Source organism: Strongyloides ratti, assembly GCF_001040885.1.
Source record: "Strongyloides ratti genome assembly S_ratti_ED321, chromosome : 2".
Taxonomy (NCBI): Eukaryota; Metazoa; Nematoda; class Chromadorea; order Rhabditida; family Strongyloididae; genus Strongyloides; species Strongyloides ratti.
Window position 1 is genome coordinate 16,332,271 of NC_037308.1, and position 19,792 is coordinate 16,352,062.

Below are 19,792 nucleotides of genomic sequence, written 5' to 3' on the forward strand. Positions count from 1 at the left end.
ATGCACTAGAAATGTTGTATATAAGTGTTAATTTAAAATAACAGAAAAAGTAAATATTTAAAAATTTTTTTGTTAAAGTATAGTTTAAAAAATAATATTTTTTTAAAAATCTAGTAATTATTGTTTTTTTTTTAATATTCTTCGATCATTACATATATTGTATAAACTTATGAAGATTTTTTTTTACTTGATAAAATAAAAAAATGTTTTTTTAGTTTGTAATAATAAAATGTTTTAATATCTAAGAAAGTTTTTCATGTAAAATATTTATTTTATGTGTTTTAAAAGAATAAAAAAATAGTTAAATTAAAAATTGTACGTATTCTTCTACTATTGATTTTAATAACCTTCATCAGAAAATTCAATTTTATATTCTGGATAATCTTTCTTTAAAATATCTACAGTTATTTGGTGATCAGCTTTCCCGTATCCAACAGAATATCCATAAACAAGAATTTTTTTATTGTCATTGTCATGATTTATTCTACCACCTCCTACACATTTAAATTTAGAATCTTTTGTTTCTTTTTCTTTTACACTATCCAAGATATCTGCATGATAAGGACATTTACCATATCCACGAACAATCATCTTTGATTCTCTTGTGGCTTTATCTGTTGCTTCAATAAGAATATATTTAAAAACACCAGAAGGATCAATATCCACATCTTTAATAGTAGATAGTGAAGCCATTAATATTCTAGAAGAATGAATTAACCTTTTAAACATTATACATAAGCAAAATTCAAAAAGTATAAAATAAATTTTCGTTTCAAGAAAAGTGTTTTTTTTAATATAAAAAAATGTTATCATTAATTATAGTTGAAAATTATTTAATATTTTATGACAAACATTATTAAGAATGTCTATGTTTATTTTAATTAATGTAGTAAAACTTTTTGTCCATACAAATTTTTAATTAAAGATTTTTTTATTAAATTAATTATATTTTAAAAAATGTTTTACAAAAATAAATTTATCTTCCAAATCCAATGCCTCCATTATATTTCCATTGGTAAAGATAGAGGAGTCGAGAAATGTCGTCAAATTCATCATCATTATTAATTTTGAATCTATTACCTGATCCTCCAAGATGTCCTTCTTCTAAATAAATATGGTATTTATAAAAACCAATTGTTTTAGATAATGATACATAAAAATGATTTATATAACAAATGACTTTTTGTTTGAATGATGCTTCAACTTTAAATATATCACATATTCTATACAATTCAAAAATATTTTCATGATTTAAATATATAGTATTAGCATAAAAGAATTTAAGAATAGTACAAAAATGATGTATTGAAAATCCAACAATTACAAATTGACTTTTATTTGATACTAGTGCATTTAAAGAAATATCTTTAAAAAAATGAAAATACTTTAAAAGAAATTCATTTCTAACAACACATGAACCATCTGGAAATATTAGTTTTATAAAATCACTTTTAGCTTCTAAATTGTTAAATTTAAAAGCATCTTCTTCTTTTAAATTGTATAATGTAATATAATGCAAGAATTCTCCTCGTCCATAATTGTAAAATGTTTTAGATAAATCTAAAGCAGATAACAAAACTTCAGCTTCTTCTAATTCTTGATCAGTTAAAGAATGTCCTTTTTTAGTTATATTATCAAGAACATCTATTAAATTCATATATTTTATATGTATATTTTTTGGTGTTATAGAAGTACCAACAGAATAAGAAGTCATATTTAAATGTAGTTGTAGTTGATTAACAATATATTTTATTACAAAATATTCTTGTTATATAATACAAGTACCTTCAATTGTTACTGTTTTGTTATAACTTTGCCAAGTAAATAGCAAACTAATTTGTATGCGGTAGATATATTTTATTTCATTTGTTTTTATAAATCTTTTGTTTATAACATAAAACTGACAAATATAAATATTATATTAGTATCTGACCACTTTTTTTTCTGTTTTATATACTGATTATTATACATTAAAGCGACAATATTTTAAAATAGAAATAATATACATGTAATTTAGAATATTATATCTATTATCAAATTGTTAATATATAACTTATTATAAAATAATATCACAATTTTAATTTATTATTTTATTACTTAACATATATATATATATATCTATTAAATTTTTTGACCACGTAAACATAATTAATAAACTTTGTATTTAATTATACTTTTAATTATTTACAAGAATCTAATTCAATATTTCTAAAAATTATATTATAAATATATTAATTTATTAAGCCGACAAAATATGTAAAAAAAAATTATTTTAAAATTAACTTATACCATAATATTAAAAATTATTTAACAGTATTCTTATAATATAAATTGAAAACTTTAGCAAAAAAAAAAATGATATTATTTTTTAACTAAAAATTTAAGGTAAGTTAATTAAATAACATTAGCTTAAAAAATTATATGAATACACAAAATTTTTATTAAGTATTAAATGATTAATACTTATTTACATCTAAATATACATTTAAATTAAATTTATTTTAAAACTATTAAAATAAAAACTTTGAATTATACAAGGGTAAAATATGTAAAGAGCAGATTTTTGGTGCCTTAAATAGTACATTGATCTATTATATTTGATAACAGTCAAAAAAGAACATTTATCTCCAAAACATTATTTATATTGAAGAAAAGTTTTACAAATTAATCAAAAACTTTTTTGCATCATAGTAATTATATCAATATATTAATAAAAATGTAATTTTTATCTTTCTTTTTAATCAACTTGAAAAATATGATTTTTAATCCTTTAAGTAGTGTGATAAATTGCAACAAAATAAAGATATATTTATTACACTAATGGTATTAGGAAAACTTTTTTAAAAGAGTAGTAAATATTGTATTAAAAATGAAAAAATCATACATAAACAGTATTATTTTGTTTTATATTTTATATAAAAATATTTATCAAATGAAAAATTTTCCATCCAATCATTGTCTTTTTTTTAAAACTTATTTAATTCTTTTTCTAAATTTTTTCATTTAAATTATATTAATTATAATTTTTTTTATAAAACATTTGTTATATTTTAACATTAATATAAAAGCTATATTATATTACAAGAATGAAGAAAATTCCAATTTATAAAAAAATTATCGTTATAAGATACCGAGTATATTTATATGTTCTTAACTCAATATAAAATATTGCTAATTTTTTGATTTTATTTATAATATTTTTTTTTTACAGTATGTTATTAGCTTCAAATAAAATATTTCAATTGTTTAATTTGAAAAAAACATGTTTAGCTTATTATTGTACAAAAAATAATAAACTTGGTAAAATAATTGATACTACAACATTAAATTCTATTATTACAAATGACAAAAAAGATGATGGAATTAAAATATTAGATTGTACATATGTTAATGAAGTTAAACCAAATCCAGAAAAATTTATGAATGATGAATATGGAAAATTTGATGATTTAATAAAAAAAGAATCACCGTAAGTTAATATTCATATTCTTATTATTTATTTTTTTAGACATAAAACTATGTACATGGAGGCACATATTCCTACAGCATCATTATTTGATATAAATTGTGCCATGTATCCAGGAAAATTTGAAAGATTCTCATTTTATCCAGAGAATGAATTTGAAAAATATATACAAAAACTTGGTATTAATAAAGATGATCATTTAATTTTATATGGAAGAGGAGTTTTTGGAGGAAATATGTTTGCTGCAAGATGCCTACGTCTTTTACAATATTATGGGCAAGAAAATATTTCTTTATTAAATGGTGGTTTAGGTAAATGGATAAATGATGGATATCAAGTTGTTTCTGGGAATGAGTTACCAAAAACTGAAGGAAATTGGAAGTCAAAAAAAGGTTTAAAAGACATGTTAATAACATTTGATGATTTAATAGTTAAAGATAAAGATGGAAAAACAATTTTTGATAAAGCTGGTGATGAATATACTTTTTTGGATTCAAGACCACATGATCAATTTGTTGGTAAGAAGTTAATTTTGAAAATTTTTTATTTTATTTTTTTTAGCATCATTTATTGATGGTTCCAATAATCTTCCAGTTTCTAAACTTCTCAACAAAGATGGAACAATTGCTGATAAAAAAGAAATACTTACATTATTAAAAGATCTTAAAATAGATACTACAAAACCAATAATAAGTTATTGTAATACAGGAACACAGGCATCATTAGTTAGTTTTATCTTTGAATATCTTTTAGGATTAAAAACTAAATTATACAATGGTAGTTTGACTGAACTTTCTGAAAAAGACCCAGCTCGTATTACATCTTTTTAACTTTAAAATATTTTATATTTTTTTTTTATTAGAAACAATTAATATTGATGTGATAATTAAACATTTGCAAATATATGATATTGATTATACTTTCAACTTTTTAATAAATCGTTGAAAGAAATTATTTATTTACGCATCACTGTTATAAATTTTTAAATATGTTAAAATTTACCAATTTTATTTTCTTTACTTTAAAATCTAAAAATTTTGTTAGAAAATTAAGTTTAGATAGAATTATTACACCTGAAACGTTGAAAGAAGTTATTGATAAAAAAATTGATCAAGTAAAAATTCTTGATTGTACTTATACTTTTGGACCTAAACCAGATTATGAAACTTTTATGAAATTAAAATATGGAAAATTTGATAAATTAATGAAAGAATCTTCAGAGTATGTTTTTTAATATTTAAAAATAATTAATTAAATATTAAATTAGGAGTAAAGAAAAATATCTAGAACAACATATACAATCATCAATATTTTTTGACATGAATTGTGCCTTATATCCTGGTAAATATGAAAGATTCTCATTTTATAATAAAAATGAATTTGAGGAATACCCAAAATTATTAGGTATCAATAAAGATGATCATTTGATTTGTTATAGCAGAGGTTCTGGTGGTGGAAATACATTTGCTGGACGGTGTTTTAGAATTTTTCAAATGTATGGTCATAAGAATATTTCACTTTTATCAGGTGGTTTTGATAAATGGAAAGATTATAAATTTCCAATTGTCAATGGTGAAGAAAAAAAAATTACTAAAGGAGATTGGTGTGGAATTGATAAAAATGATATAATAATAACCTTTGAAGAGTTAGAGAAAAAAGATTCATATGGAAAATGTATTTTTGATAAAGTTGGGTCCAGTATAACAATGTTAGATGCTAGGAATGAAGAAGAATTTGAAAGTATGTTTACATATATATATTTTTTTTTTACAAAAAAATTTTATTTTATCTAATCATTAAAAAAATTTATTATTTTTAGATTCTCATATAAGAGGAGCAAATAGTTTTCCAGTCAATAAATTAATCAATACAGACGGTACATTAAAAAGCAAATATGAAATAATGGAAATTATAACTATTAAAAAGATAAATATTTCCAATCCAATAATTACATATTGTGTTACTGGAAATCTAGCATCATTGTTAAGTGTTATTCTTGAGAATATTGTTTTATTACCAAATAGAACATATAATGGTAGTATATATGAAATCGAGGCTCGTGACCCTTCAAAACTTACATCATAATTAGTCTACCTTATTTAATTTAAGAATTGATTTTATACTACAAACTCTACTTTAATAAATACTACACACAAAGTACACTAAACGCACACATTTATCTATCTTTTTTCTTTTATTTTATAAATAAATGTTTGGAAGATAGTAATTTTGATAATTCTGCTATAATATTTAGTGACATTATTTGTATGCTATATAAAAGAGTAATATAATCTTCCTACTAATTTAAAATGTTAAGCTTTCAATAACTATATATAATCATATTCTTGTTATTTTCAAAAATTAAGCTATTTTTAGAAATTATTATTTTCTACATTTGATATTAATATAAATGTTGTTGATTATTTTTAATATTTTCATTTATTATAATTTGCGACAAATATATTTTAATATTTTTAATAGATTGACTATATATTATAGGTAAAAACATATTAATATTATGGTACAGTTTGGACGTGTTGTTACTGCCGAAGAATTAAATGAAGCAATAAAAAAAAACAATTTAAATAATTGTAAGATTTTAGATTGTACCTATTTTGTTGATACTAAACCTGATCCTGTTTGGTTTAGAGAGCATGAATATGGAAAATTTGAAATATTAATGGAAAAAGAAACACCGTATGTATTTTTTTATTTTAATATATTTTATTTTGTTTTAGACAAAAGCAAGCATATGCTGTTGAACATATACCTGGTGCAATCTTTTTTGATTTAGATTGTGCAATGTATCCTGGAGAAATAGAAAGATTTTCTTTCTATCCAAAAGAAATATTTCAGGAATATATTCGTGCATTAGGAATTAATGAAAATGATCATCTTATTTTGTATAGTAGAGGACCAGCTGGTGGTAATATGTTTGCTGCAAGAGTTTTTCATCTTTTTCAAATTTATGGACAAGAAAAGTTATCTCTCTTGTCTGGTGGATTTGGAAAATGGAAAGAATTAGAATTTCCAGTAGAACATGATGTATCAATTATTCATGAAAAAGGAAATTGGACAGCTAAATGCAATAAAAGATTTATTATTGATTACCATGTATTAACTAAAAAAGATTCCGAAGGAAAAGATCTTTTTGATGGAGCTGGAAATACCATAACAATTTTGGATGGAAGACCAGAAGCGCAATTTAAAGGTTAGTTACAAATATAGTCTTTTTTTAAAAAAATATTTTAAAAATAATTTTTAGCATCCCATTTAAAAGGTTTTCAAAATCTTCCTTTGGAATTACTTATTAATAGTGATGGGACAATTAAATCAAAAGAAGATGTTATGTCATTACTTGAAAAATTAAACATTAAAACTGATAAACAAATCGTCACAACATGTTTAACAGGAACACAAGCTTCACTTATTTCTTTTGTCTTTGAAAATATTCTTAACAAAGAAACTGTTTTATACAATGGAAGCTTAATTGAAATTCAACACCGTGACCCTTCACGTATTGTATCATCTGTTTAAAAAATTTAATACATTGACATATTAAGTTAAAGATTAATTCTTTATTTTTTACAATCATATCTTAATAATATGTCTTTTTTTTAAAAAAAAAATATTATTTTCTACTTATGAAATAATTTACAGAAATTAAAATTTTGTCATAAACAAAATTACTACAAATTTTTCTTCTCATCAATCTTTTCATTATCAATAAAATATGATAAGATTTGTTCAACTTTTTGTGGATCTAGTTTTGAAGTGAATTTTATTTGATAATTATTGTCATCTTCTAATATTATTTCTTTCACCAATGAATGTTTATGTGGTATCACGTCTTTTTTTTCTTCATTATCATTTTTATTACTTGATAAATCATTATTATTTTTTATTTTTACAGAACTTGGTAATTCTTCTTTTGATTTCTGTGGTTTTCTGGGTGGAGTTAATGCTAATGTTATCATATTTGCTGTACCAATTTCAAATACTGCTGACCAAAATATTGCTAAAAAATATGAAATTGCAGCAACAGGTATAATAACATTACAAAATGTGGTAAAAACATTTGTAAAAAAGAATGGACCTTGATCCATACCATAAAAATATAAAATAACCATATAATGAAGTAAGTAAGCACAAAAACTAAGTTTTCCTAATGGTATCCAAATTTTCATTGACATAAATTTATTAATAATACCACCATATCCATAATAACAAGCAATAATAATCCATGATAAACCAAGTGACCAAACAATTTTAGAAAATGCTGAATAAAAAGCACGTCCTGATAAATTCATATACTCACCACCAGACCATTTAGCTACTGGTAAAACAATTCCTGCTAAAGAACCTAATGTAATAATCCATAATATTATTACAATAATTTTATTTATTTTTAATGTTTTTTTCATTTGTAAAAAATAACCAACCAATATTCCAAATATATAAACTTGACAACGTACCCATGGAGCATTATAAATAAGCATTGTATATTTCCAATATGGTACAGTAATATCTTCTCTATTACCAAAAGCAAAATCAGTTGGAGGAAATTTGTAAACATAAACAATTATAAGATTTGAAATAGTTGAAATAAGAAGAATAATTCCTGAAACTATATAACCATATAATGGTTTTATAGCTAATGGAACAATAATAAGTGGTGTAAATAAAAATATTTGAAAATCAGTTGCTAAATACCATGTTGGAATATAGCATTGATTATCAACATTAATAAAATTTTGTAAATATAACATATTTATCCACCAATTTTTAACACATGGATCATTTTCACCAAATGATGCAGCATAATAACGTGGAAAATTTCTAATCCATGTATTAGTAAATATAAATGTATATAAGGCTATTGTCATATAATAAGCAGGAGATATTCTTAAAAATCTATGAATATATATCATAACCCATGCCATAAATGAATTAGTACGACGTTTATTTTTTTTAAAATTTTTAAACCATATAAATGACATCAAAAGTCCTCCAATAAAAATAAAAGTATCAACAGAATAAAATGCATTAACTAAATATTGTGTACCATAATCTCCAACAATATCAAGTATATCTAATGGATTATTTGTTACAGCAACTAAAACAGATGTTGAATGACCCATTATAACCCAAAACATTGAAAAAAATCTCATACAATGTATTGGTTCAATTGTTGTTGTTGGAGCACCTTCTTTTTTTGGTGGTGATTTAATTTTAAATATTCCTTTTACATTTGTATATAATGAAAAACATCTTAAAAATTTTATTGGTAAACTTTTTGTATAAAAAAGTTTTTTATGATAAGGAAGTATCCATAATTCCCATAATGATATAAGTATACTAATACTAAACATGATACCAATAATAGAATATGTTATAATTCCTTGATAATTAACAACAGCTTTATCATTTAACACACCAACACCACAGACAGCAGTTGTATCGTGTCCCCAAAGTCGATCAACTAATACTGCTAATTGATAAAAATCATTATAATTTGCACATGTTGATGGTATACAAACATCCTTATATATTTTTATAGAACCGGTAGAACATTTTTGTCCAAAAGTATATGTTGAACTATTTAAATCTTTTATCATTTTAGCTAAATCAGCTGTTAATGGTCGATCTCTTCCAGGTATTTTAACATTAATATTTTGACATTCTGTTCTAAGACCAATTGCTAAAAAATTACCACGTAAAATTCCTGGTCCATTAATTCCAGTAGCATCAATCATTGATAATACTCCTGTCCCAAGTAATGATGTTATTTCATTTAAATTTTTTATATTTTTAAAAATACTACAAACATATAAAAAATCTTCATGACATTCACTAGATAATTTTAAATATTTTCCTGATAAAATATTAGAACAAGTTAAATTTTCTGGAAGTACATCAATTGCCTCTTTTAATTTATAATAAAAATTTTCATCAGGATTTAATTGATAAAGTTTTTGTAATGTTCCATTCTAAAAAAATATTTAATTTTATAATTTTTAATTAAATTACCTGTTTATAAATTTGTAATGTTTCAAGATTTTTTAATGAGTAATGAGGGTCATGTAAACCTTTTTCATTTAACCATGAGTGTGAATAAATAAACAAAATAAATAGTATTATTAAATTACAAAATATCTTTTTAATCATATTTTCATACGATTTAAGATAATAACTTTTGATATTTTTATTCCATTAATATATTTAATTAAATTACATTTAACATTTTATGGTTTAGTGATAAGATAAAATTTTTGTATCATATAACTATGTTATCTTGTAATATAGTGTATAGTATTATGGTACTAATTACTTAGGTATTATTGCATAATCTTATTGTTAACTTAATAATTTTTTTTTTAAATTAAATAGTAATATTTTTATTACAATTTAAAGTATTTTTTTTTATAATACTTTTAAATGTGTATAAATATATCTTTTTTTTTTAAATTTATCTTTTTTTGTTGTTAGAATGAAAGTTTTACAAGTTAAAAATTAAAATAATAAAAAAACATTGAAAAAAAAAACAAACAAAATATTGTTTCTAAACAGTTTATTTCAAAGTATTATAAATTTTATTTTTAAATTTAATTTCTTAAAATGTGCATTAAATATTCTAAAGAGTCTGGTATATAAAATCCTGGAAATTCATTGTCATCATCACATATTATAAAACTTCCATCATAATATTCATCTAAAAAAATGGTACCAAAAAATATCTTATTTGTTATAGGAATAATTTCATAATGATATAAAAAATCAAATTCATATTTTGTTACTCGGTGGCATGATGAATTATTTGGTAAACCACATTTACTTTTTATTTGAAAAAAATAATCTGTCTCCAACTCTATATTTGCTTTTAATAAAAATGATTTATTTGAAAATAACTTTGAATTTCCTATTTTGTAATTATGATTATCTTAAAAAATATATATTTATATATTATTATTTTTTTTAATTTTGAGTTACTTACATCGTGAAACTTCATATAAATTTATATGATGATTAGATGATAAATTTTCACCATTAGAACAATTTAAAAAACCACTTAATTGAAGCATTACAGAATTTACATAAACAAATAAATTCATAAATAAAAAAACTTTAATTGTTTTGTTTCTATACTTTAATAACATTTTTTCTTTATTAATGGATGTATATAATTAATAATTTTCTAACTTATGAAAGATATTTTAAAATTTGTTTAATTGACATTTGATTATTACTAATGTAATATTCAAAAAATGATAAGTAATAGTTTATGTATAAAAATTTAAACAATTTTTGTATCACAAAAATTCTTGATTTAAATTATTCATATCTTTAGGATAAAAATGTGGTGTTTTGATAAAGCAAACAATCCAGAAAACCAATATAATTACAAATATTACAATCAAAATTGAAATAATTAAAAGAACAAAAAATAATATAACCAAAGTTTCATTAAAAGGTAAATTATACATTGATTTAATTTTAAATTTTTAGCAACTATAAATAAACATATTTTATATTTAAAAAAAAAATTATTTTTAATATTAATAAAAATATTTACTTTTTTTATATTATTAAAGCAAGATACAATTATAATAATAAAAAAATTAATAAAAACAATATTTATTTATATATTTATAAAGTTTTAATCAAATGTTATTATTTTATTAATTAATATATAGAAAATAAAATTTACTGAATTTAAATGTGTTTTTTTGCAAAAAACAATTCTAATAATTATATAAAATAATACAAAAAAATATATAGATTTATTCTTGAAATTAATTAGAAAATTTTCACATAAAAATATTTTTAATTTAAAAGTAAATAATTAAAAATTTATGAAGAAAAAAAATGCAACAAAATATGATGTTTTAATTGATAGCAAAGTTCTTATATATAGAAATATATAATAAATTTATTTTAAAATTATTTTACTCTCTTATATTATAAATAAAAATAAAAAATGTTTTTTAATTTATTAAAATACGTGTACAAATTATGTAAATTTAATTATTTACAGCTTAAATATTCTTTTGATGAGTATTAAAAAAAGATATATATATATAATATCTAAATTTTAATTTAATAAATTATTCATTTTAGAAATGAAAAATTATAATTACAGCATAATTATAACAATGAAGTTTTAAAAGAATCAATTTTAAAATATTATCATTGTGGTATTTGAAATGTTGATTGGCTTCCTCAATCGTTTAGAAAGTACAGAATATCATATATTATTTTAATTTAAAACATTAAAACTTCTAGATAACTTTTGTTATTTACTCTACTTTTATCTTGAACTTATTATGTTATTTAATTTTTTTTATATAGATAAAAAAAAAACCAATAATTTATTAAACTTTGTTTTTACAGTTTAATAAAAATATTTTTATTAAAATTTTGATAAATTTATAAATTTATTCAAGTGTAAAAATACTTTTTTAATATATCTAAAAAATTTTTTCCATTTCAGCAAAGAATTTTTTTTATTATTATATTATCTTTAATAAATGAATATAATTAAAGATAATTTTTGAACAGCTTGAAAATTTTTTAAAAAATAAAACAAATATTATATAAATAATAATCTTAAACATTTTTCTTTTGATAATTTTAAATACATTTTATAAAATCAAAATTACATTCATATTGATCATAATATTACACTTAATATAAAAATATTTGTAGTAAAAGAATCATTATTTTTAAATTGATTAGTTTAAAGCATTTCAAAATGATGAGTATATAAAAATAATAGAAATGATAATATGCCATTATTTTTTCAGTGGCGCAAAAGAAAGAAGTATATATAGTATTAAAATGATAGATCATTTAATTTTTTTTGGCTCACTTTTGCTGTTAAGGACAATTTCTCCATTTCCTTTATCTGATAATATTAATATTGTTGATTCTAATGAAAAAATTGAATTTGAATCAAAGGATGAAAATGTGTTATCAGTAGATTTTGGTAAGAACAACACTATACAGGATGTTGAAAAGTAAGAAAAAAAAAAGATTTTTTTTTATTCATAAATTATTTATATATAATTTATTTAGAAAACTTGATATTATTCAGGAAAATATCGAAAAATCATTACACGATGATGGAGATACAATTGATGTTGAAGTAGAACATGATATAATTAATGATATAATTATAGAACCAACTTCTATATTATCTCATTTTCCAAATGATGAAAATGATATGACTACAAATTCCTCATCAAATTTAATTAATGTAACATTAGAAGATGATGGAATTTCACAACTTTCAAATGATGACGAATCATTGTCAAATGACATTTTTTCAGGTGCAAATTTAACTAATAACATTAAAACATCTATTGTCCAAACAACATCTAAAAATAATATTCACAAAACTATAGAAAAAAGCTTGATAAATAATAAAGATAAGTCGTGGTGGACAAGGTTTATGGCAGGAATAAGATGTGCATTAAAAGATTGCTCCAAACTTCATGAAATTTTAGGTTTGGATGAAGAAAAAAACGTTAGAGGTATTTTTGAAGGTTCTTATATGAAGAAAATGCTTTGATATTACATGTATATATTATTAATATAATAAAAAAAATGTGATAATTTTATGTATGTCTATCATTTTATCATAAAATAATATTTATATAAAAAAAAACAAATTAGATTACATGATTATAAATCAACACTAAATAATTTATCATTTATTTTCTAATAAAATTAGATTTTGTTATGCTTTTATTTTTAAAAAAATGAAAAAAGAAATATATAATCTTTAGTGTTAAACTTTATAAACCATGAAAATTAAAAAGAACAATTTTTAATCTTATCGTTTTAATATTTATTTATATTTAATTCTATTTTAATATAAAATTTATACAATTTTATTTTAAAAATCATATAAATTGTTTAATAATATTCATATATAATATTTAATTAAATCAAATATATTTTAAAATAAAAAAAATAATAATTAATAAAATTTTACAGATTTTAGTAATAATTAAAATAAAAAACCATATTTCAAAAAGTACATTATTATATAGTTCAAAAAAAATTTTAATATAATAAATAAAAGTAATTTAAAATATTTATGTTTTAAAATTTTTTATCAATAATTATGATAATTTTAAATTATTTATAATATAAACTATAAAATAGTTAGTTTAAATAATAAAAAAACTTTTATATTATTAAGTAAATATTTCTTAAGGGCATGGCGAGATGGCCGAGCGGTCTAAGGCGTCAGTTTAAGGCACTGATATCTTCGGATGCGTGGGTTCGAATCCCACTCTCGTCAAATATTTTGTTACAAAATTAAATTAATTATTTTTATATTTTATTTTTTTTGTTAACATAAACCACAACTTTTAGGGCATACATGATTACGATAAGATTTTGAATAAAATGAATTATGGCAAAAATTATTATTTTTCCACAATTTACATATTGAATATTTATCTTGACAAGGTTTATTAAAAACTTTCTTCTTCAATATCTTCATATTAACTAGACGATTAAATTTTATATAAAAATCGTTTTTGAAAAATGAATTATATTTATATTTGTTCGTTATGTCTTTGTTTTTTTCATACTCATTGTCATCCTGTTGTACTTCAGCCAAAAGTTTTAAAACATTTTTATATGCTAAAAAATGATTTTCTTGCTCATCTATTATTTTTTTTTCATTAATATTATAATAAGGATTATAGTGCTTTCTTGAATTAGTATTATAAATAGAAAAATTACAAAATACTATATCCTCTGAGGGGCAATTTGTATTGGCAAAAGAAATAAAAAAAAATATTGATAAAAATACAATTGATAAATCCATAATAAATTAAGTGGAAAGTAAAAATATTAGTTTTAATTTTCGAATAATAATAATTTATTAAAAAAGATTTAAGATTTTATATATCAATTACAATTGTATTATCATAGTTGCGTTACTAAGCAATAAACATTACAAATAAGAAAGAACGGAGAGTAGGATTATTGTAATGATAATCACGATTTTGTAAGAAAGATAATTTTACAAATATAATAAAAGAAAAGGGTATTTATTTCTTAATAAAATATTATTTAACAATCCCACAAAACAGTTTCATCGTTAATATTATAAATTAAATGAGTACATTTTAGGTTTCAATAAGGTAATTGAAAACGTGATTAAAAAATTCGGCTTCAAATCATAGAAACAAGTACTATTTTTCAGTCTATTTTTTTTGCCACAAACAACGTTTTATTTAATATCTCTTTACATAAATTTTATTCTTTGAAAGTATAATATACTTTAAAAAGTATTTTATAAAAAATTTTTCTTCAATTTATAGAAATTTTTTAGAATAAATAAAGTTTATAATAAATTATGTGTTTTGTTTCAACTTAGAGTTTGTTTATTTAGTTTTGCATTTTAATATAATACTTTTTTTAGAAAAAAATTAGCAATTATTTTATCTTATCAGTTTGTTAATCATAATAGTGATAAAGTAAATTATTTTTTCTGTGAATTGTACAATAAAATATTTAAAGTTTCATATTTTTTAAATGATTATTTATAAATTCACAATAAATATAAGATTTGTTATAATTAGTAAGTTGTGCTCCAAATAATTTCTTACTTTTTAATTGAACTTGATTGTTAATAACTTTATTTTATAAAAAATTACATTTTTAAAATTTTCCTGATAATTGCTAATTCCAATTTTTTTAATGAAAATTAATTTGATTATTTTACAATATACACAATTTTTATTGTTACTATTCTTATAAGAAATAATATACCTGTTCTATTTTTTTATAACATTTTAAAAATGTTACTTTAGTGTTTTTTTGAATAATTATATCAGTCTTAGAAAATAAGATTTTTTTTTAGAAATCTAGTAAAATGTTCATGGATATTTTATCCTTGAATTCTTGTTTACAGAATGTTTATATAATTGAACAAAATATAATTTTTCTAACATAGTTTGTGTTTTTGTTATCAAGAGTAATGAACTTTTAATTTTCTATGAAAAATCAATTAATTTTTATATCAAATTAATCTTTTTTCTTTTTTTGTACTATATAATTTATTTTTTATTTCTAAAAACACTCAAAAATAAACAAAAAATTTATTTAAAAAAATTGTTACAAATACAATTAGCGAAAAGCTGTATAAATGATAATAATTAGCATAAATATTTAAAAAGTAAACATTTAAACAGTATTAACAATAAAAAAAAATTTTTTTTTGTTTTATAAAATAATTGTATTTGTTTATATTGCTGTTTTTAAAAAAAAATGGTATTATCAAAATTGTTGAGCAATTAAAAATTGATTGATTGAATGTCCGTTACGCTTCAAAAGTAGATAGTTGTTACGCATTGTTTCAGTTATTTGTCTTATTGGGCGATCAAGAGTGCTTTGGGTTACAGCATCTGTATTACATTTAAAGAAATTCTCAAAGTCCTTAGCCAGAGATTCAGAAGCAATAGGTTCTGCTGACCATTTTAAACATGATTGGAATAGAGAACTGTTAGCATTTCCAAATTTCTCAAGAATAAGTGCCATATTTTTTAAGAAATAATTGTAAACGAAATCTTGTCCAACTTTAGTTGCATATGCTCCAACAAAAAGAAGCAAAAGATCTTGAGAACGAATTTTATTTTTCTTAAAAGCATAATCAAATACTGATTCAAGTAACTTAGAATCATTAGTTTGAACCATGGCAAGTATACAACTTCTTTCAACTTCAGAAAAATTGACTGTTTCAAAGATGTTTTGAAGTTGTTCAATTCCAGCAGCTCCATCTTCTTTTCCAACTGCACTATAAATAGCATTTCTTAAGTTTGGATCAATATCTGTTTTATTTTTGTAATGATCATAGAATTTTTCACGAGCAACATCAATAGTTGGTCTGTGACCAGATCGAATTAATCTATTAATAATAAGTGCTCGAAGTTGAGAAATTTTTTTACTTTCTCCTTGTTTACTATCCCAACCAAGTTTGGCAGCAAGAGGTTCTAAGTTTTTAATAACAAAATTATTAAAGCGTTTAGTAACATCAGTATCTTCAAATCTAGCTAAAACACTTGACAATGCTCCAATACCACTATCAAGAGTACTACGGAAGAAAAAGTCTTCCTCATTAATTGATACTTCAATTAATTTTAAGAAATTAACTGCATCTAATTTTCCAGCTTTTACCAAAGCAAACATATCATTAGCTATTCCAAATTTATCCAAAACTGGAAGACTTCCATCACGAATAGCAGTTAAAAGGCTTTCTAGCATATCATTAGTATATTCAACTCTGTAAAATCCTGTCGTTCCAGTGTTTAACTTTACCCATTCAGATGGGTCAACATCTTCAATAATGAAATTTTCAGTTTGCTTTGTCATAAGAAATTTGAATTTTGGTTGATCCTTTGATGATGCAGTAGAAATTGAAATAGGTATATGCCATAATTGAGGAGATTCACTATCACTTCCATCAGCAATAAATCTTTTTTGAGATAAAGTTAAAATTCTTTTAGTTCCTTCAATCTTCTGACTAACAGATACAAATGGAAATCCAATTTGTTTTGTCCATGTGTCCATCATCTGTTGAATATTTTGTCCGGAAGCTTCTGATAAAGCATTCCAAAGATCAGCAGTAACTGTGTTACTATATTGATGTCTCTTGATATAAATACGAAGTGCCTTTTGAAAAGTTGGTTCACCTAAATGACTATATAACATTCTTAAAACAGAATTAGATTTTTGATATGTAATGGAATCATATATTTCTTCAAGTCCAGATGGATTCTCAATTGGTACTTCAATTGGATGAGAAGATCTAAGTGAATCTAATGCAAAACCAGCAGCTACCTCATCATTTACAAATTGTTGCCAGATATTATATTCTGGATATTTTGAATCAACCATAAGATATTCCATGAAAGAGGCAAAACCTTCTTTCAACCAAAGTTGATTCCACCAAGCATGTGTAACTATATTTCCAAACCATTGATGAGCAATTTCATGAGCAATAACCAAAGAAATATAACTCTTCTGCTTAACAGAAGTTCTTTTTGGATCCATGAGAAGTGCAACTTCACGGAAAGTTAAAAGACCAGTATTTTCCATAGCACCCATAGAAAAATCAGGAATAGCTATCATATCCATTTTAGAAACAGGATAATTAAAATCAAACCATTCATTAAAATAATCAAGAGCTTTAATTCCGACTTTTAAAGCAAACTCTCCTTGGTCTTTCTTTCCAGGAATTGTATAAATACGTACAAGTGTTCCATTTTTACTTTTACCCTGGAAAAATAATTCATAAAAAATTTAATATAATCTTACCTCTATGTAGTCAAAATTTCCAACAACAAAGGCAACCAAATAAGAAGACATGTTTATAGTAGGAGCAAATCGAACAATTTTAGTTCCGTCATCCTTATTTTCTGTTGAAACAACCTCCATGTTTGACAAAGCAGTAAGAGAACTATCAACTTGAAGACTAACATCAAATACTGCCCTATAAATAGGTTCATCAAAACAGGGAAAACTCTTTCTAGCATAAGTGCTTTCAAATTGGGTTGATACCATATAATTTTTTTTAGATGTCGAAGTTCTATATGTTGACCGATAAAAACCATTCATTTTATCATTGTGAGTTCCAGTAAACGTTAAATGTAACTTAATTTCCTGGGAATCTATATAATCAGGTAAATTAATTTTAATCATTTCCAATGTGTTATCATAAGTAAAAGTAAGATTTCCAAGTTCAGTACCATTATTAAGTGTTACAGAAACATTGTGAATATCGAGTTCATTACTATGAAGTTTCAAATAGTTTGTACGTTCAGATACATTAATTGTTATTGTTTCTTCACCGTCAAATTTAAAGGTTTTCAAATTTGGCTTTAAAAAAATACTATAATGTGACGGTTTAGCAAAAGTTGGTAATCTCTCAAAATGTTGAGATTTTGCAACAGAAGATTCGTTACTGGTTAGACACATAGTGCACAATGAACGTTCTGAAAAAAAAAATAAAAATAATTAATACATTATTTTATAATAAAAATTTAAATAACCAATGTAACCAAAATTGTTAGCCGTCCTTTTTAATATACTGTCCACAAAGGATTTTTGATCACTATTAGATAACGTATGATAAGGGAAAGAAGAAATGATACTACACTTTTTTTTACCATTCATCACTAAATAAAAAAGTCAAAAGAAACAAATTTACAAAAGAAATATGAGGCGATATATCTTATCAATTTGCATTTCAATGAATTATAATTCATTAAAAAAAAATTATAATTTACGAAATTAAAAAAATTTGGTAACAAACTATGCAGTAAGCAATTTTAAAATGGTAAAATATTTTTGCAAACCGACAAATAAACTACAAATAAAGATAAGATTTGATGACAGATAGATAAATCTAAAAATAATAAAATCATTTCTAGAACGTGATCAAAACAAATGATAAAACTGTTAGTAAAAAACGATGACGGCAGCAGCTGAGACGCAAAAAAAGTGATAATGCGAAACGTTGTCCCAAAAAATGATAAAAATTTCTTAGTAGGATGGATAAAAAAAATGTTACTGTAATAAGTGTTGGAAATAATAAAAATTATTGTATTTGTTTTTTTATTATTATTCGAGAGAGCACATTTTTATATTTTCTTATCAGTAAAACACATGTAATCTTTTAAAAATTTCGATAGAAATCAAAAGATATTTTAATTGTATTTAAAAAAACATATCAATTCATACCTTTAAAATAAGCTTTTAAATTCCTTCCATCAACTTGGAGCTTATCACATTCTTCATAACTATTTTCTCCAAAATTTGAAGGCGCTGCGATTGTAAAAGTTAACAAACAAAAATATAGAGAAAAAATAGCAAAAATAATATACATTTTTTTTTCTAAAATATAATAGCAAGTAGAATTCTGCCTTTATATATTCACCAAAATTTTACATTTTTATGATTTTTAAAAACACGATTTCAATAATACCTATAGATTTTAATAATATATTGTTTTAAGAATTAAATATTTTAATATTTACATTTTCTTTTTGAATATGGTAACTATATTTAAAGATAATCGCCTCATATACCTTAAAAAAACATCACTTACAAAAAGAAGTGTTTGACATTGAAGAGCATCTATTCCACGTGTATCTTCTTAAAAACATCCTTCCAGACAAATAAAGACATTCAGAAAAGAGCATGATAATATTTTATCTAAAATGTAAACAATCATTTTCATGAAATTTTTGAAAAATAGTTAATCACAATTAGTAAAAATACCTCCTTTCTATTTGACATTTAAAA

At 21.9% G+C, this 19,792-nt stretch overlaps 10 protein-coding genes across 10 annotated transcripts; 4 read left to right on the forward strand and 6 right to left on the reverse strand.

The window, feature by feature from the left end:
* Nucleotides 1-339: 339 nt before the first annotated feature.
* On the reverse strand, nt 340-693 carry SRAE_2000516000 (14 kDa phosphohistidine phosphatase; the record flags this gene model as incomplete). The annotated part of the gene is made up of 1 exon (XM_024644136.1): nt 340-693. The coding sequence occupies one exon, from the start codon at nt 691-693 to the stop codon at nt 340-342; it is 354 nt and encodes a 117-aa protein (XP_024509727.1).
* A 283-nt stretch (nt 694-976) lies between these two features.
* SRAE_2000516100 (BTB/POZ fold domain-containing protein) lies at nt 977-1,714 on the reverse strand (the record flags this gene model as incomplete). The annotated part of the gene is made up of 1 exon (XM_024644137.1): nt 977-1,714. The coding sequence occupies one exon, from the start codon at nt 1,712-1,714 to the stop codon at nt 977-979; it is 738 nt and encodes a 245-aa protein (XP_024509728.1).
* Nucleotides 1,715-3,212: 1,498 nt separating this feature from the next.
* Nucleotides 3,213-4,296, forward strand: SRAE_2000516200 (Sulfurtransferase; the record flags this gene model as incomplete). The annotated part of the gene is made up of 3 exons (XM_024644138.1): nt 3,213-3,469; nt 3,509-3,984; nt 4,028-4,296. The coding sequence occupies 3 exons, from the start codon at nt 3,213-3,215 to the stop codon at nt 4,294-4,296; spliced, it is 1,002 nt and encodes a 333-aa protein (XP_024509729.1).
* Nucleotides 4,297-4,454: 158 nt separating this feature from the next.
* SRAE_2000516300 (Sulfurtransferase) lies at nt 4,455-5,551 on the forward strand (the record flags this gene model as incomplete). Its single annotated transcript, XM_024644139.1, has 3 exons — nt 4,455-4,687; nt 4,734-5,206; nt 5,286-5,551. 3 exons carry the CDS (start codon nt 4,455-4,457, stop codon nt 5,549-5,551), a joined length of 972 nt encoding a protein of 323 aa, XP_024509730.1.
* Nucleotides 5,552-5,984: 433 nt separating this feature from the next.
* Nucleotides 5,985-7,003, forward strand: SRAE_2000516400 (Sulfurtransferase; the record flags this gene model as incomplete). The annotated part of the gene is made up of 3 exons (XM_024644142.1): nt 5,985-6,163; nt 6,205-6,677; nt 6,732-7,003. The coding sequence occupies 3 exons, from the start codon at nt 5,985-5,987 to the stop codon at nt 7,001-7,003; spliced, it is 924 nt and encodes a 307-aa protein (XP_024509731.1).
* A 152-nt stretch (nt 7,004-7,155) lies between these two features.
* Nucleotides 7,156-9,634, reverse strand: SRAE_2000516500 (Acyltransferase 3 domain-containing protein; the record flags this gene model as incomplete). The annotated part of the gene is made up of 2 exons (XM_024644143.1): nt 7,156-9,456; nt 9,497-9,634. The coding sequence occupies 2 exons, from the start codon at nt 9,632-9,634 to the stop codon at nt 7,156-7,158; spliced, it is 2,439 nt and encodes an 812-aa protein (XP_024509732.1).
* Nucleotides 9,635-10,071: 437 nt separating this feature from the next.
* On the reverse strand, nt 10,072-10,548 carry SRAE_2000516600 (Hypothetical protein; the record flags this gene model as incomplete). Its single annotated transcript, XM_024644144.1, has 2 exons — nt 10,072-10,406; nt 10,461-10,548. The coding sequence occupies 2 exons, from the start codon at nt 10,546-10,548 to the stop codon at nt 10,072-10,074; spliced, it is 423 nt and encodes a 140-aa protein (XP_024509733.1).
* A 1,756-nt stretch (nt 10,549-12,304) lies between these two features.
* Nucleotides 12,305-13,037, forward strand: SRAE_2000516700 (Hypothetical protein; the record flags this gene model as incomplete). Its single annotated transcript, XM_024644145.1, has 2 exons — nt 12,305-12,483; nt 12,542-13,037. 2 exons carry the CDS (start codon nt 12,305-12,307, stop codon nt 13,035-13,037), a joined length of 675 nt encoding a protein of 224 aa, XP_024509734.1.
* Nucleotides 13,038-13,826: 789 nt separating this feature from the next.
* SRAE_2000516750 (ShKT domain-containing protein) lies at nt 13,827-14,796 on the reverse strand (the record flags this gene model as incomplete). Its single annotated transcript, XM_024644146.1, has 2 exons — nt 13,827-14,069; nt 14,737-14,796. Coding segments are annotated over 2 exons (303 nt in total), but the record flags the coding sequence as incomplete, so codon positions are not given.
* Nucleotides 14,797-15,766: 970 nt separating this feature from the next.
* SRAE_2000516800 (Puromycin-sensitive aminopeptidase) lies at nt 15,767-19,689 on the reverse strand (the record flags this gene model as incomplete). Its single annotated transcript, XM_024644147.1, has 4 exons — nt 15,767-17,764; nt 17,804-18,480; nt 18,538-18,663; nt 19,596-19,689. 4 exons carry the CDS (start codon nt 19,687-19,689, stop codon nt 15,767-15,769), a joined length of 2,895 nt encoding a protein of 964 aa, XP_024509736.1.
* Nucleotides 19,690-19,792: the final 103 nt, after the last annotated feature.